This window comes from Aquarana catesbeiana, linkage group LG05 (genome assembly GCF_042186555.1).
Source record: "Aquarana catesbeiana isolate 2022-GZ linkage group LG05, ASM4218655v1, whole genome shotgun sequence".
NCBI classification, from domain to species: Eukaryota; Metazoa; Chordata; class Amphibia; order Anura; family Ranidae; genus Aquarana; species Aquarana catesbeiana.
In genome coordinates this window covers 595,056,532-595,071,968 of record NC_133328.1, presented here as the reverse complement: position 1 = coordinate 595,071,968, position 15,437 = coordinate 595,056,532, and the positions used below count along the sequence as shown (strand labels likewise).

General features: G+C 38.4%; 1 protein-coding gene across 1 annotated transcript in view; it reads left to right on the top strand.

The window, feature by feature from the left end:
• The window catches only part of CSMD3 (CUB and Sushi multiple domains 3), a 1,635,173-nt gene that overhangs the window by 446,583 nt on the left and 1,173,153 nt on the right, over positions 1–15,437 (top strand). Inside the window, exon 4 of the mRNA XM_073632169.1 lies at positions 10,817–11,011. Within this exon, the coding sequence (XP_073488270.1) occupies positions 10,817–11,011 (195 nt within the window). The remainder of the gene's footprint in view (positions 1–10,816; positions 11,012–15,437) is intronic.

Genomic DNA, 15,437 nt, shown 5'->3' with positions numbered 1-15,437 from the left:
GTATATAGTGCCTAGCGGCCTGGGGGACCTTCGTTCCATTTTTTAAAAAATTTTGGTGCTGGGTTCCCCTTAATATCCATACCAGACTTGAAGGGCCTGGTATGGATTTTGGGGGGGACATCCACGCCATTTCTTTTGTATTTTTGGAGCAGGGTTCCCCTTAATGTTCATATCAGACCCAAAGGGCCTAGTAATGGACTGGGGGGCACACACCGTTTTTTTCAATGATTTTTATCTATATTGTCAGGATCTGACAATACATTACAGCAGCAAGCAGTTTTACATGAACCTTTTACCTTCAGAAATGTCCTTTTTCTGTGGTACTGTTATAAACATGGGAAAGATGTGCTACTTTACAGGCAGACTAAGGAGACCCCCCAGGCACGATATTAAAGGAATATTACATTTTTGTTTCACTTTAAGCATTATTAAAATCACTGCTCCCGAAAAAACAGCCGTTTTAAAACTTTTTTTGCATTGATACATGTCCCCTGGGGCAGGACCCGGGTCCCCAAACACTTTTTCATAGCAATAGCTTGCATATAAGCCTTTAAAATGAGCACTTTTGATTTTTCACATTCACGTCCCATAGACTTTAACGGTTTGCACAAATTTTTTGCCTGTTCACCTGTTCTGCTGCGAATCGGGGGGGGGGGGGGTGTTCAGCTCATCCCTAATAGTCACTGTCAATGCTTTTTCTCTATGCATAAAAAATTTTCAGACTAACAAGGAAACATTTTTGGCACAAGAACAAGTCCCTCTGAGAGATTTTATTACCTGGAGGCTAGAGCATTTTTTCTTTTAGTCATCTAGTCTATTAACTCTGATAATAATCCCATACCTCCTGAAGAAGCTTAATTGTATTAAACACATCAATGTAGTGTTCCTTTTCTTACTGTATAATATGGCTAATGAATACAACGGCATATTTACTATAATATTATAAGTGATGTTGAATACCTGGCAATCGAAGGGAACAGTGGTGATACTAAGACACCTGCATGTGAGGACATATATAAGATTGTATGAAAATTTTATTCTGTACATGTTTTGTAGCTAGTGCTGTACATGTACAGTATCTCACAAAAGTGTGTACACTCCTCACATTTTTGTAAATATTTTATTATATCTTTTCATTTGACAACACTGAAGAAATTACACTTTGCTACAATGTAAATTAGTGACTGTGCAGCTTGTATAACAGTGTAAATTTGCTGTCCCCTCAAAGTAACTCAACACACAGCCATTAATGTCTAAACAGCTGGCAACAAAAGTGAGTACACCCCTAAATGAAAATGTCCAAATTGGGCCCAAAGTGTCAATATTTTGTGTGGCCACCATTATTTCCCAGCACTGCCTTAATCTTCTTGGGCATGGAGTTCACCAGAGCTTCAAAGGTTGCCACTGGAGTCCTCTTCCACTCCTCCATGATGAGTTCATGGAGCTGGTGGATGTTAGAGACCTTGCGCTCCTCCAACTTCCATTTGAGGGTACCTAACATATGCTCAATAGAGTTTAGGTCTGGAGACATGCTTGGCCAGCTCATCACCTTTACCCTTGGCTTCTTTAACAAGGCAGTGGTCATCTTGGAGGTGTGTTTTGGGTCGTTATCATGTTGAAATACTGCCCTGTGGCCCAGCCTCTGAAGGGAGGGGATCATGCTCTGCTTCAGTATATCACAGTAAAATGCAATGGAGGGGTGGTGCTGCGCTAATCCAGCAGAGAGAAATAATGTTGCTAAAAGTAGCAGTGTAAATAAAATAAAGCACTGAGAGCAAAACAATCCCAAAGGGATAAATAACAAACCACTAACAGTGACTATATAAAGATATATTATGTGACATGATTATATATAAAAATATACAATAATATTAAAGTGCAGAGTGCAAACACAAATGCATAAATAGCACTAACGAGTGTACTTAATAATAGTGGCAAAAAGTTCCAATCAGTCCATAGTGTGCAAATGCAGTATTGGTGAATACAAACAGATGGAAGTATTCCTTCGCAAGGTGAATAGACGTTCTGATATGCAGGTAATAAGGTGAAGTGCTTGAATAAAGTAAGGTAGTGACCCCTCTTCATGCAAAGATCACACACTGATAGGTAATGGCCCCTTACCTTAAGGTAATGAGGTATCAGCATAAAAACAGTGCTGGTAATAGCTGCCTTTCTTTCTATTCTTGGACCCGGATCCGTTCTCCAGAGAACTTGGTCCCTCAGTAAGTGCGGGGGGGGCGTAAATAGAAAGAAGGGGGTACCAAATAGTGTGGTATTGTTTGACCATAGTACGTTTTTATTAAAACAGCATAGGGTACTCACATATAGCAGAGCAAAAATGACTTATCTCCAATGAGCGGCGAGCTCGTAAACCTCAGTCAGCATAGAGTGCCTGTCCTGTCCATAATATAAAGTATATCACAGTAAATGTTGAAATTCATGGTTCCCTCAATAAACTTAGCTCCCCAGTGCCGGCAGCATGCATACAGCCCCAGGCCATGACACACCCACCACCATGTTTGACTGTAGGCAAGACACACTTGTCTTTGTACGCCTCAGCTGGTTGCCACCACACACGCTTGACATCATCTGAACCAAATAAGTTTATCTTGGTCTCATCAGACCACAGGACATGGTTCCAGTAATCCATGTCCTTAGTCTTCTTGTCTTCAGCAAACTGTTTTATGCTTGTGCATCATCTTTAGAAGAGGCTCCCTTCTGGTATTACAGCCATGCAGACCAATGTGATGCAGTGTGCGGCGTATGGTCTGAGCACTGATAGGCTGACCCCCCACCCCTTCAAACCTCTGCATCAATGCTGGCAGCACTCATACATCTTTTTCCCAAAGACAACCTCTGGATATGATGCTGAGCATGTGCACTCAACTTCTTTGGTTGACCATGGCAAGGCCTGTTTTGAGTGGAACCTGTCCTGTTAAATCACCGTATTGTCTTGGCCACCGTGCTGCAGCTCAGTTTCAGAGTCTTGGCAATCTGCTTATAGTCTAGGCCATCTTTATGTAGAGCAACAATTCTTTTTCAGATCCTCTGAGAGTTCTTTGCCACAAGGTGCCATTTTGAACTTCCAGTGACCAGTATGAGAGAGTGAGAGCGATAACACCAAATTTAACACACCTGCTCCCCATTCACACCTAAGACCTTGTAACACTAACGAGTCAGATGACACTGGGGAGGGAAAATGGTTAACTGACCCCGAATTGGACATTTTCACTTAGGGGTGTACTTTTCACTTAGGGGTGTACTCACTTTTGTTGCCAGCAATTTAGACATTAATGGCTGTCTGTTAAGTTATTTTGAGGGGACAGCAAATTTACACTGCTATACAAGCTGTACATGCACTACTTTACATTGTAGCAAAGTGTCATTTCTTCAGTGTTGTCACATGAAAAGATATAAATAAAAGATATAATAAAATATTTATAAAGATGTGAGGAGTGTTCTCACTTTTGTGAGATACTGTATACATGTTATTTTTATTCTGTATCAATAAACATGCTTTATAATTTCTTTTATATAGTGTATTCGTAATTTCACCTTAAAAGTCTACGTGTTCATGTTTTGGGTATTTAAAAACATTTTGGAATGTATTGCATTGATGTTTAGAGGGGGTAACCCTTTATGCTTTCTTTTTTCTTCTTTCTTGCACGAAAATAATTTGTCTCAAATGCTCTCCCATTTTCTTGATTTACAGCTAACATTGAATGTCACTAAAACATTATTTGCTCTTTTCTGCACTGCAAACATCTACTGTGTTTATTTTTCCTCCTATCCCATATACTCACTAAATTTAATATACTGTATACATAGGGGTAGCAGCAAAATTACAGTGACTGTTCACGTGTGCAGTTTGCCATTATGCATGTAGAAAATCAAGAAAAAAAATAAGACAAGAACAGGAGAGCTGTAATATCAGGACTAAACAGCAGAGAGCTCCAGACCAGCCTTTGCTGCAATCTGATGAAACAGAATACTAGTAATAGTAATGAGCGGTTCAATGTTTCAATTACTCCACATCAAGAAAGCTGATTATATTTGCAAGGCAAATTACTCAAATGTGGCCACACTTTGAAACCTTTTTTAAAAACTAGGCACATTTTTTTTTTAGCATGTCCAATGTAAAATATCAGGAGAATTAATTTATGGAATAACATGCAGGTATGACATATAAATTAGTCCTTTTTATAATGTGCTCACAAATTCTGTCCGAAATGTAATAGTTCTTCCATGTGGCAGTCTGATCTATAAATTGTCAGAAAAGAGAAAGTGGCTTAACCGTGCCATGAAAAAAGTCTTAAAGCGGAGGTCCGCTGAAAAAAAATATTAAAAGCCAGCAGCTACAAATACTGCAGCTGCTGACTTTTAATATATGGACATTCACCTGTTCAGGGAGCTAGCGATGTCAGCAGCCGAAGCTGATCTGTCCATTGGCTCTCGGCTGCTGCCACCACCATCCTCAGTAAGGGAATAAGGAAGTGAAGCCTTGCGGCTTCACTTCCTGGTTCCCTACTGCGCATGCATGAGTCGCGCTGCGCGTCCTCTCTGGTCCGTGCTTTGTTCTGAGTCTCACAGAATACAGCAGTGGAGGAGAGTGTAGGCGCCGGAAGTGGCATAGGTCACCACAAGCGCCGCAGTGATCTATGCCAGGAAGTGGGAGCAAATACCTGTATAAGACAGGTATCTGCTCCCTCCTCCTCCCTGAAAGGTGCCAAATGTGACACCAGAGGGGGGGGGGAATCTAAAAAAAATCTAAAAAGTGTTTATTTTTTTTTAGGTTGGGATAGAGTAGAGAGATTAGAACCCCTGTTTTTATTGCTGTCTGTGTCCCTGTTAGGAAGATTCACCCTCTCCATTTTTCCTGTTTACCTTTATCATTGTCAGTGAAAGTAAAACAAAATCCTACATTTTGGGTAGTCATCAGTAGAGTAATAGAGGGGAACTCTTCCAAAAGAAACACTAGTTCTGGTGACCTGGGGCCTGGGGGGGGGGGGGGGGGGGGGGCAAGGGGCAGGAGATTTTCTTTATTTACAGGGATTTCCTCTCACTTCCTGTTTTGGTTATGGGACATAGAGTGAAGGTAAATAACTCCAATGGGACATAGCTGGCAAAAAAAGAATACAAATCTGAAATGGCTTATAATGCTCCCGTATGCTATCCAGAATGAAAAAAAAATTGCCTATAACTCTTTTTTCCCGACATAATACATACTACACATCTGCAACCTGCAAGAATAATATATGGTATCTTGCAAAGGTGTGAAGACAAATATGCATGCAGATAAAAGGGAAGAAATCACTGCCTAGTGTAATCTTTTAATGAACTGGTGATACTGAAATGCAAATTGTTTACATACTTACATATACATATATGTATATATTTATTACATCAAGGCAATACATGCATGTTTCCCAGAATTGTATCCCTTAAACATTCTGCAAGTATAAAATGCTAAAGCATCTTTTAGACTTTTTTAATGGGTTAGTAAAACCAGATGGTTGAGCCATGTTTTTATGATTCCCCAATAACTCCCTTAAGGTTCAAAGGTAGCCGCATGGGGGTATATCCATGCAGTGGTCATGATGCTTTGCACCATGGTGAGACAAAAACTATCCACTCAGTCACATTCAGTAGGCAGTACAGCCTGCCAAACATGATATTTTCAAGTGAATGGGGCCACGCCGCAACTGCACTTGGTTGCGGCACAGTGGTGTGGGCTTTCAGGGGTATAACCTAATAAATACCTTCTGAAAATCTATGCACCACAGATTGCTCTTTAGAAATCTAATGCAAGTGTAAATGAGTCCTAGCTGTTTACAGTATGTGTAGCCCTACCTGTTTGACAAAACATTTTTAGTATTTAATTGTTGATTTATTTATTTATTACAGGTATTTATGTAGCAGTGACAATTTACTCAGTGCTTTACATATATACTGTACATTTACATCAGTCCCTGCCCTCAAGAAGCTTACAGTCTAAGTTTCCTAAACCTTGGTACACACTATGAGCTGCTGTACTAACAATTTAAAGTTGGTATAGCAATCTCCTCTGCTGAGCTATTGTGTTCTGACAGGGGGACAGCCCCCACACCAGAACACTCCCATCAGCAATCTCCGCCATTTTCTGAGAGCTCTGATCGGGAATCGGTCTGCTGCTGGTTTTCCAGCATGCTCATCCAACAGAAGCCAGCCAGCTTCTGTCAGACAGGGTGCTGTACACAGGGGCTGAATACCAGCCATTTTTTTTAACCGGCCAATGTCTCCCGACATTCGGCCCATGTGTACAGAGATTTACTAACATTTATATTTACACATACAAGGGCCATTTTAGACAGGACACAATTAATCTACCAGCATGTCTTTTGAGCTCTTAAATCCTAAACAGCTTTTGTCAACTCCAACTCCTTTAGACTAAAACAAAGCAAATAAGAGAAGTTCATTGTTAGGGTTTATATACACTTTACATTTTTAGAGAGATATCCTATGCACCAGGTTTTGAAATGCAGGGTATACATATTTATGAAACAGTTAAACTTAAAAACGTCTTATAAATAATCCATAATGTAAGATAAAAAAAGATAATATATGTTATGACATACAGTAAATTAAATCAGAAAAAGTGAATGTGCACTGCCACTTAACCAAATAAAATAACTCTTGGCTGCTGCTATCACAATATGTGTTCCCACATACAATAAAAGAATAAAAATAAACAGGTGATTGTGCTGCCCAAATAATGTCAATCCACAATCAATAAACACAATTAACATCAAATGTGCCAAGTACTGTATATAGATGAAATCATAATGAAAAAATGTGATAGTCCAAATCAAAAAACAAAAAGGAAAAAACTTAAGAAAAGGACAAAACAAGAAAAAGACAAATAAAGAGTCCCATAAATCCAAAAGAAAATACTCCAATGAGCTTTGTCACAGAAGAAAACAGTGTATAGGAATGTCTTGTATCCCCTCTGTGCTTCAGCAAGTCATGTAATAGTGCTCTACCACCAGGTGAAATGGACACTCACCTTATTACCAGACCCACATGTGGGCCAACACAGCATATAGGAAAAGACTGTCTCACACACCAGATAATGGTCCTCTTAAATCCTCCTTAGCTCCACAAATGCTCTGTTTGACATATATGTTTATGTACATACATATATGTAAATGTTTAATGGCAAGAATGAATTATTAAGAAATAATTCCTCAGTCTAGAGTGTGCCTAGTATAGCCAGCACCCAACAAACATTACTGCTAGCTGTGCTATGTGCCAATAACTCCTGGGGGCTGAATATGTTTCACAATGTGTCAGCTCTTGCTTCCTCTCTTCCTCCAGGCACTGTAGGAAACGTTACCTTGTTCAACAATGTGCTAGTAACATGCTGATTGCTTAGGTCAGTGTTTCTCAATTCCAGTCCTCAAGGCGCACCAACAGGTCATGTTTTCAGGCTTTCCATTATTTTGCACAGGTGATTTGATCAGTTTCACTACCTTAGTATTTACCAGAGCCATTTCATCTGAGGGAAATCCTGAAAACATGATCTGTTGGGGTGCCTTGAGGACTAGAGTTGAGAAACACTGGATTATGTATCACAGTAAAAAAAAAAAACATCCATCCTGCAATTTCACATCTGTAGGCTGGTGTGGAAGGTTGAGTCCATTGCAATCTGTGGCACTGCATGCAACAGGAATCGATGAACCAGCATTTTAAATAGTGTTTGAGGATAGTTTTTAGCAAGACCTATATTTTCAGGACTTGCAGGCCCCTTTTTCCAAAGTGTTTTATCACAATGTGCAATCATAAAGGCATCTTCTTAGATGATTTTGAGGTAATAATATCATCAAATTATATTTGGAGTGATGGCTAATCAATTACTGGTTGCTATGTGATGCATTTCAGGGTAACACCCCTTCCCCAGTACAGTCCTTAAATGTAGTGACTGCATTAATGTTTTTTTCAAGCTAAGAACATTTTCAGCAAGCACAGAAATGATATGCTGATCTTGCCAGAAATGCAGTGTAATTGTCACTTCCTGTGAGTTGCACCAAATAATATCTTCTTTTCTAGCTATCTTTTGTAAACTAACAGTTGCATTGCCTTTCCCCCATGTAATAGAAATAAACAGCTTCAGATATGATTGTTGTATATATCTGGAGAGCAGCCTAGGGTAATAACAATGGTATAGATGTGGGGGGTTGTGACATCCAGAGACAGAAAGTATGTTATTTGCTAATTTATTAGGTGATAAAGCAAATAAAGCAAAAGGTTAAATGAAGAAAACTATCTAGCCACTACACCAAGGACTAGTAAACCTCAATATTTTTGGTTTTGGTTTTAGATACACTTCAAGGAAAGTTTTTTTTGGGTAATTTGCTTTTAAAATTGAAGCAAAAAAATCTTCAGTTGTTACTATTTTGCCAAACATTTCTGCAAATATGTTCCTTACTCTGAATTCCCTTATTTCAACTTTCCTGTCTGTGAACTCCTGAGAGTTTGCGATGTGCTAAAAGGATACAGACAACAGGATCTGTAAAACAATAGCGAACGGCAAGTTATAATGTAGATCATGTGCCAATTATTTTATTGCCCAAGGACAAAAGGTAAAATTAGACTGCCATACGGTACATTTACATTGTATATGTACTTACTGTTTTCTTGAAGTAGTATACCTTATTAATTTTTAAAATGCATTCTATGTTTAAAATGTATTCTAGCAAATGCCTTTGAGCCTAGAACTGTTGACCATTATTACAGTAGGTTTTAGCGAATGTTTATTTGTACGAGGAAAAGTAGGGGGAAAGAGAGGTGGAGTAAAGTATGCCAGTTCTATGGGTATGTTTTGAACTTGCTTGAAGAAAACGGTGACTAGGGGGCCCCAGTGCAAACCTTGATCTAGTGCTGCCCCCCCCCCCAAAAAAAAGAAAAACTTTGCCCTACTCCATCCACCTTGTTTCTTGCCCCTAAGTACTGTTTTCATGTGTGCCTTTACTTGGTCATGTGATCTGTAATATACTCAATATTACTAAAGACATATTTTCATGCAGGAGAAGGAAATTTAAGACCCTTCTGGATAAGAGTTAATTCATTGAAGCCATGCTCTCCAAGCCACTGGTTAGGTGGCAACCATATTTGTGCAACTACTTTTTGACATTAAACTTGTTCTATGTAGTGTTGCCTATAGTACTGAAGCTAAGACTTCCATCCATTATTTTCTAACGGCAGAGTTTAGGACAATTCAGTGCAATATAAGTTTGGATCACATTTTTCATAGATGCTTGAGGTTCCCTTTTTTGAGATTTACCTGCATGCCACTCCCTCCACTAAAAATGATAGCTTACAGCATGGTTAAGGTTGACACCAAGGCTCACCCTTTTATTTCCATGTTGTTGTCTAGTCAAGGATATTTTAATCTGATAAAATATATAACGTCCTCCTGCATAGGGTCATATTGAAAATATGTCTGCCTAGGAGCTCAAGAGGTGCTGATTCCTTAATTCTGCCTTTCAAGCCGCCCTTGCAGGCAATTTAACTCCTTCAGGACCAAAGTCCTTGTAACCAGGGTTTGGAGGCTCTTTACCACCCAAAGATCTCTCTAAGCCTCAGCGTTCCAAATCCCAAATGAGAACTTACTAATCAAGACAGTACTGAAGAAGTCCACTCCTCTCAAATTGGACTACCCTGGAACCCCTCACCTTGCATGAGTGAGAACTCCTGAGTGCTAACAATGTCTTTTGAGCTTTAAATGTGGTCACAACTCAAATAGTGGGAAAGTATATCTCCTGTCTATGACCTATCCCCGATGTCCTGTACAAGTGACAATATACACATACAGTAGCCTTCACAAAAATCAGAAACACAAAGAAATAATCTAAACTGCCTAAAGTACCACCCCAAAACAACCACACTCTCTAAATAAAGAAGCAATTCAAATTTTCACTTTGTTGAAATGTAAGCATAGGTTGAATCAATTTTGTTGCAGCCACTCCACTCACTCCTAATGATAGGGAAACCTTCCAAATAAGACGAGTATAAAAAAACAGTATATTTGCTTGCATATGATTCAGTTATAGAAGCTGGCAGAGCATCAGCTTATTCTCTAAGCTAAGGGAACATTCCCTTGCAAAAAAAAATAGACATGATGGTCAGAGACCACAGACATGCATGTTTGGCTTAAAACTGGAGAAATGGTGTAGAAGGCAATTGAGGCTAGTTGAGATCACTGCTATTACCCCTTTACAAAGCAATGTTCTTATTCCCACTATAGATTGCTGGGATCCCAAAACCACACATTAATATTGGGCCTCATAAAGCCTTTGGGCTGCAGGTTGAGCAACAGAGATATCAAGAGATTGTAGAGATACTTTATTTGCTATGGCAATGTATGAAGATATTCCTGTGTCTGCAGACAGTTTTCCGATAAATCAAGACATTTTAAATGGCACAGCCAATGAAGATTTCAGTAAAGCTTTCAAGGGTAAAGAAAATGTGAAAGATTATATTTTTAAACTTTCACAGCTATAGTAAAGGAAGCTAAGGCATGTTAAATGTGCACTTATTCTATAAGACAGATTTATAAAATGCCACAATAATTTCAGGAGTAAATTAAGATCAGTTAGGAATTAATTTCCTTTTTAGTTGTAAGTACTTCTCAACCTTTTGTGTCATCTCTCTCTTGACAATTTATGAATGCATTAATATGATATTATGATTAAACAAAGTTCATGGGTTGTGTTTATGAAGCTAAACTTTGACTATCCTAATTATGATTTTGACCTCATATCTTCATCTCCTTTCACAGAATTGCGGAGCAGCTCCTGTGGGAACCCTGGAGTACCACCGAAGGGTGTTCTGTCTGGAACAAAGTTTGATATTGGTGACAAAATCCAATATAGTTGTGTAACAGGATACATTTTGGATGGTCATCCACTGCTTACATGTATAGCAAATTCAGCAAACACAGCATCTTGGGATTTCCCTGTTCCTATATGCAGAGGTAGGTTCAAATGGCAGGTTGGGCAAAATAAATGTTTTAAAATACTCTATGTGCTACTCCTTAGTAGATAGAAAAACTGGTTGATTTAAAGGGATAATGTTTACATTTCTACAAAGAGTATGATGTAAATAATGTAAATGAATGTTAATGTTCTAAGAAAAAATGTTAGCATGTACGTTGCAAATATACAATTTATGTACATGAGGCCAGCCATAAATACTCATATACATAGTTGCCCCATTCTGCTTAAGAGTGCTACATGATGACTGTGCCTCACTGCTCTACTCTTTCAGTGTAAAGCTGCCCATAGATGGATTGAAATTCAGCCAGTTCAGCAGGAATTGGCCAAATTTTGGTCCATGTTTAGCTGTCCCCTTTTGTTGAATAAGAATGTCGGAAAACCTTTCTCGATCAGCAGAAAGTCTCGCTATCCAAATATAAGGTCCTGGTGTGAGGGAGTCCTCCATCCACCTTGCTTGTGTGGATGGAGAAATCCATTATTTGTTTTCTTTGAGCCCACTGGCTGAAAGAAAAAAACAACCCACCTGAAGTCTGCGGATCACATCTGACTTTACTGAAAACAGACTGTGTATAAGGCTACCTAAGATTATTTCAAACGGCAATGAGACGCAAAAAAGTGTTATGTAGTAAAGCTGGCCATAAACTAGTGGATTTCAATTCAAAATTTTTAATTTCAGGAATGCTTGTTCAATTTTCTAATCTTTAGTGGGGTCAAATCAACATTTCTTTTCAGCTGCAGTAACAAAGAAATTCAAAGGAACAAGATGGAATTTTTTTCTTGAACAAATTAATTTCTAACAGTGAATGTAGTTTTTATTTGGGAAAGTCCATTCATTCTAAAATCGAATGTTAAAAGCAAACAAAAATGTAAAATACTTTTTAACAACATTCATCATGTCGTCAAATGTACTGGTAATTTTTGCACAAATATTCATACAAATTCTTGTATGAACATTTGTTTGAAAGACTACTAATAAATGGCCAGCTTTGGGGATTGATTGAATCTACTTGCAAGCACAAGTCCAAGACAGACATCATGCCACCCCCCCTTCCCCACTGCTCCCCTACATACATTTTTTGAAATCATATATATAAGTACCTTTTAGGAGCTGTCTTCCCTGCGGTCATGGGATGTTACTGAGCTGCCTTCATTTTCTTCCTGTGGCACAGTCCTCAGTGATGAACAAATGTGTAATAATGTGGACACTTTCAGATCTTTTCTCTTAAATATGGAGGAAGAATACAAACATGTAGGACTTTAATTGTCTCCAGGAAAAAAAAGTCTTTTTAGTCCTATGATTTAAAATAAAGCATTATCATTATAAAATTCCTTATGATTTCACAGTCTACAGAATGAGTATAATAAAAGTAAATGACTTAGTGCTTAGTCATTCATACTATAATGAGATCAGTATCATAGAAGACAAAGATTAAGATTCATATTTTTCCCTTTTTGTATCCGTTGCATATATTTTATATATGTGTTGGATGTGTGTGTATAAAGGCATGGCACTGCAGTTTTATCTCACTTAATGTTACCTATTTCTTATTTTCTATTCACTTGTGGGTTCTTTATAAGCTACAAGCAATAACAGTTCTTTCATATAATTAGTAATAAGACAATTCCCTATGGTTTGCAGTACAGTGAAAAGAAAGATAACTTAAGACCGAGGGCATGGAGCTACAAAACAACATTTTCTCTATGGCAACTGTGGCATCCCACTTGTACTCTTAAAAAAAAAAAAAAAAAAAAAAAAAAAAAACCTTTTTAAGATTTATTAGAGACTTATTTTCGAGAACTAAAACAAAAGAGATAAATATGTTTAGGAGATGGTAAAAACATTATCATCAACAGGGAACTCCACTGTGGATACAATTTTCAAGAAAAGTCACATTGTAGGTTGAGTTTGTTTGCTTTTCCATTAAAAATGGGCTCAGATCAGGGGAGTGTAAGTTTGCACTTTGAGCCTTGGAAAGCCACCCTGGCGGTATGAGGCGGTATGATTATGCCAAAGCGGTGCTATCGTTTTGCATAGAAATTTGGTGTTTTATATTTTAGGCCTGTAATTCTTAGCAATAACACACTTAAATCTATCCAAACAAGAGTCTAGTAGACATCCCTGGTATGATAAAGTTTGAAAAACAAAATCATAAATTATAATATAATAAATAACTATAAATATGAAAATTATAATATAATAATAGTAAAATAAATTTTCCCACAATTCACTATCACTCAATTCTGCAAATGTTCTAATTTACTATCGCTGTTCTAGCTGGTCTAAAACCACTTTTGACCTAAAGGGACACTTTTTAGTTGCTATGGACAATCTCAAGTTTCCAGGCAGGAAGAACAGTATATATAATGTAAAACTGCATGCAGGGCATTGGACAAAGCACTAGGGATAAAAGGGATGTGAAATTATTTCATACAGTAATGTAATCTGTAAAATTACAGTGTACTGTATGTGTTATGTATTTTCTATTTTTTTTTGTGCCGCCGGACTCCGCCCCTGTGCGTCGCAATGCTTGCATGGAAACGGAGCCCGGCACACAGAGGTATCGGATGGAGGACACAGCCCGCAGACACAGCGAGGGGACATCACAGAATCCTGGGGACAAAGTAAGTAACCTGCACCAGGATCCTGCAATGCAATCCCGAGTGTGGCTTAGGGTTACTGCTAATGGTACTGAAATTTAACCCCGAGCCACACTCAGGAAAACTGCCAGTGAGGTTAAGGGAGGCATCAGTCCACCTTTGGACCCATTACATTGTGTACAATGGCAGGTTTGTTGTTGGAAATGAGGGGACATCTTCCAAAGGGGACAAATGTGCTGGTGTTCTGGTGATGACTATCTAAGATGATTATCTTCCCCTGAGGAGATCTCCCCTCAATTCCTGTTGAGTCCCCAAACAGGAAGTGAAGGGAAATCTCTACAGCAGGACACATGCAGTAAAAAAAAAATCTGATATGGGTTTAAACCCTGCCAAAACTAAAAAAAAAGTTTTGCTAGACATACAGTTATGTATAACTGTACCTTTAATTAAATTACCCTTGGAATGACTATTCTACTTTTTTGCATTTGAGCACATGCATAGAAGAGTCTTCACTGATTCCTATGGAAAGGGCTCCTATTATTTGTAGCAATGATGGACAATGACTAAGAACAAACATGCAGATCGAAAAAAGGCAGAGAGAAGTCAGAGAAGTCAGAACTATTACCATGCAATCTTGTTCCCAGCCAATGGCTTAGAAGATACTTGTAATTACATATGCCCTTTGGTGCAGCCATATTTTCTAAATACATGGGCCACATGATGAAGCAACAGTTTATTTTCCCCTTCAAGGAAAAGGTACTCCTTTTAGAAAACAACAATTCCCCGATTCTACAAAGTTTTGATCTATAATGATAGGTCCATTTTATTTAAAGTTTATGGCTTATCCTGCTCCTCATTTTATTATATTATTCATTCAGCAATCATGCTGCTTGTAATATCTGACATACGAAGGTTGCAAATCTTTATAGAAAACACTATACACGCCATTTGGCATAGCAAGTGCATTCAAGAAAACTTTGTAATATCACAAAAGTAAGTACACAATGATTTCCCTTTAAGCATTCCTGGCAGCTGCCATTTTGCTCTTCATTAACTTGCAGAGAATGCTAACCTACATTAAAGGCTGAATGTCAGTGCATTGACAGGAATTTGACGCAGATATTTTTAGAGCAAGAATGTCAAGCATTAAGGTGGTTTTCCCTATTTTTCTGATAAAATGTAAAAAAAAGCAATTCTGAAAATGCTCCTTGTCTTTAAATGCTACTGTCAGTAGACATATAAAATAAGTAGAATAGTTTTGACAGATTTGACATTTCAAGATTGTTACATACCCAATTCCCTTTTTTGTGCTACATTTTATTCAAAGTCGTTGCTATTAAGCCAAAGTCATGTGGAGACAACAATTTCTGTTGTATCAGTTGAACACATGTATTTTTCGAATTGCTAGTTCTGTAGGGGGGATTTTTTTATGGGGATAGAGTTATCTTTTTTTAAGTGTATATATACTTTGCATGTATGTCTTGCTGAGGTGTTGCGTTTTGACCGTTCGCATCCAGGGCCAATCACACCACAAATAGCTGCAGGCGTTGTCAGGCTCCCTTTGCTTCCCACTCACAGCTACAATAGTTGCAAGGAACCCCACTGAGTCTCCCTCATGTAATCAAAAAATAAATCTCACAAGGTGCTCCATCTGCATGGAGTTTACACCCATGCGAGAGCTGTGCTTACCCACACAGGGATACACAGGTGTTCCATGCATCCCTGTACAGGCAGACCCATTCATGTCAGTTGGGACACAGCACCTGCACTGACAGCCATTGCACCACATTTTTACATTTCTGTGGA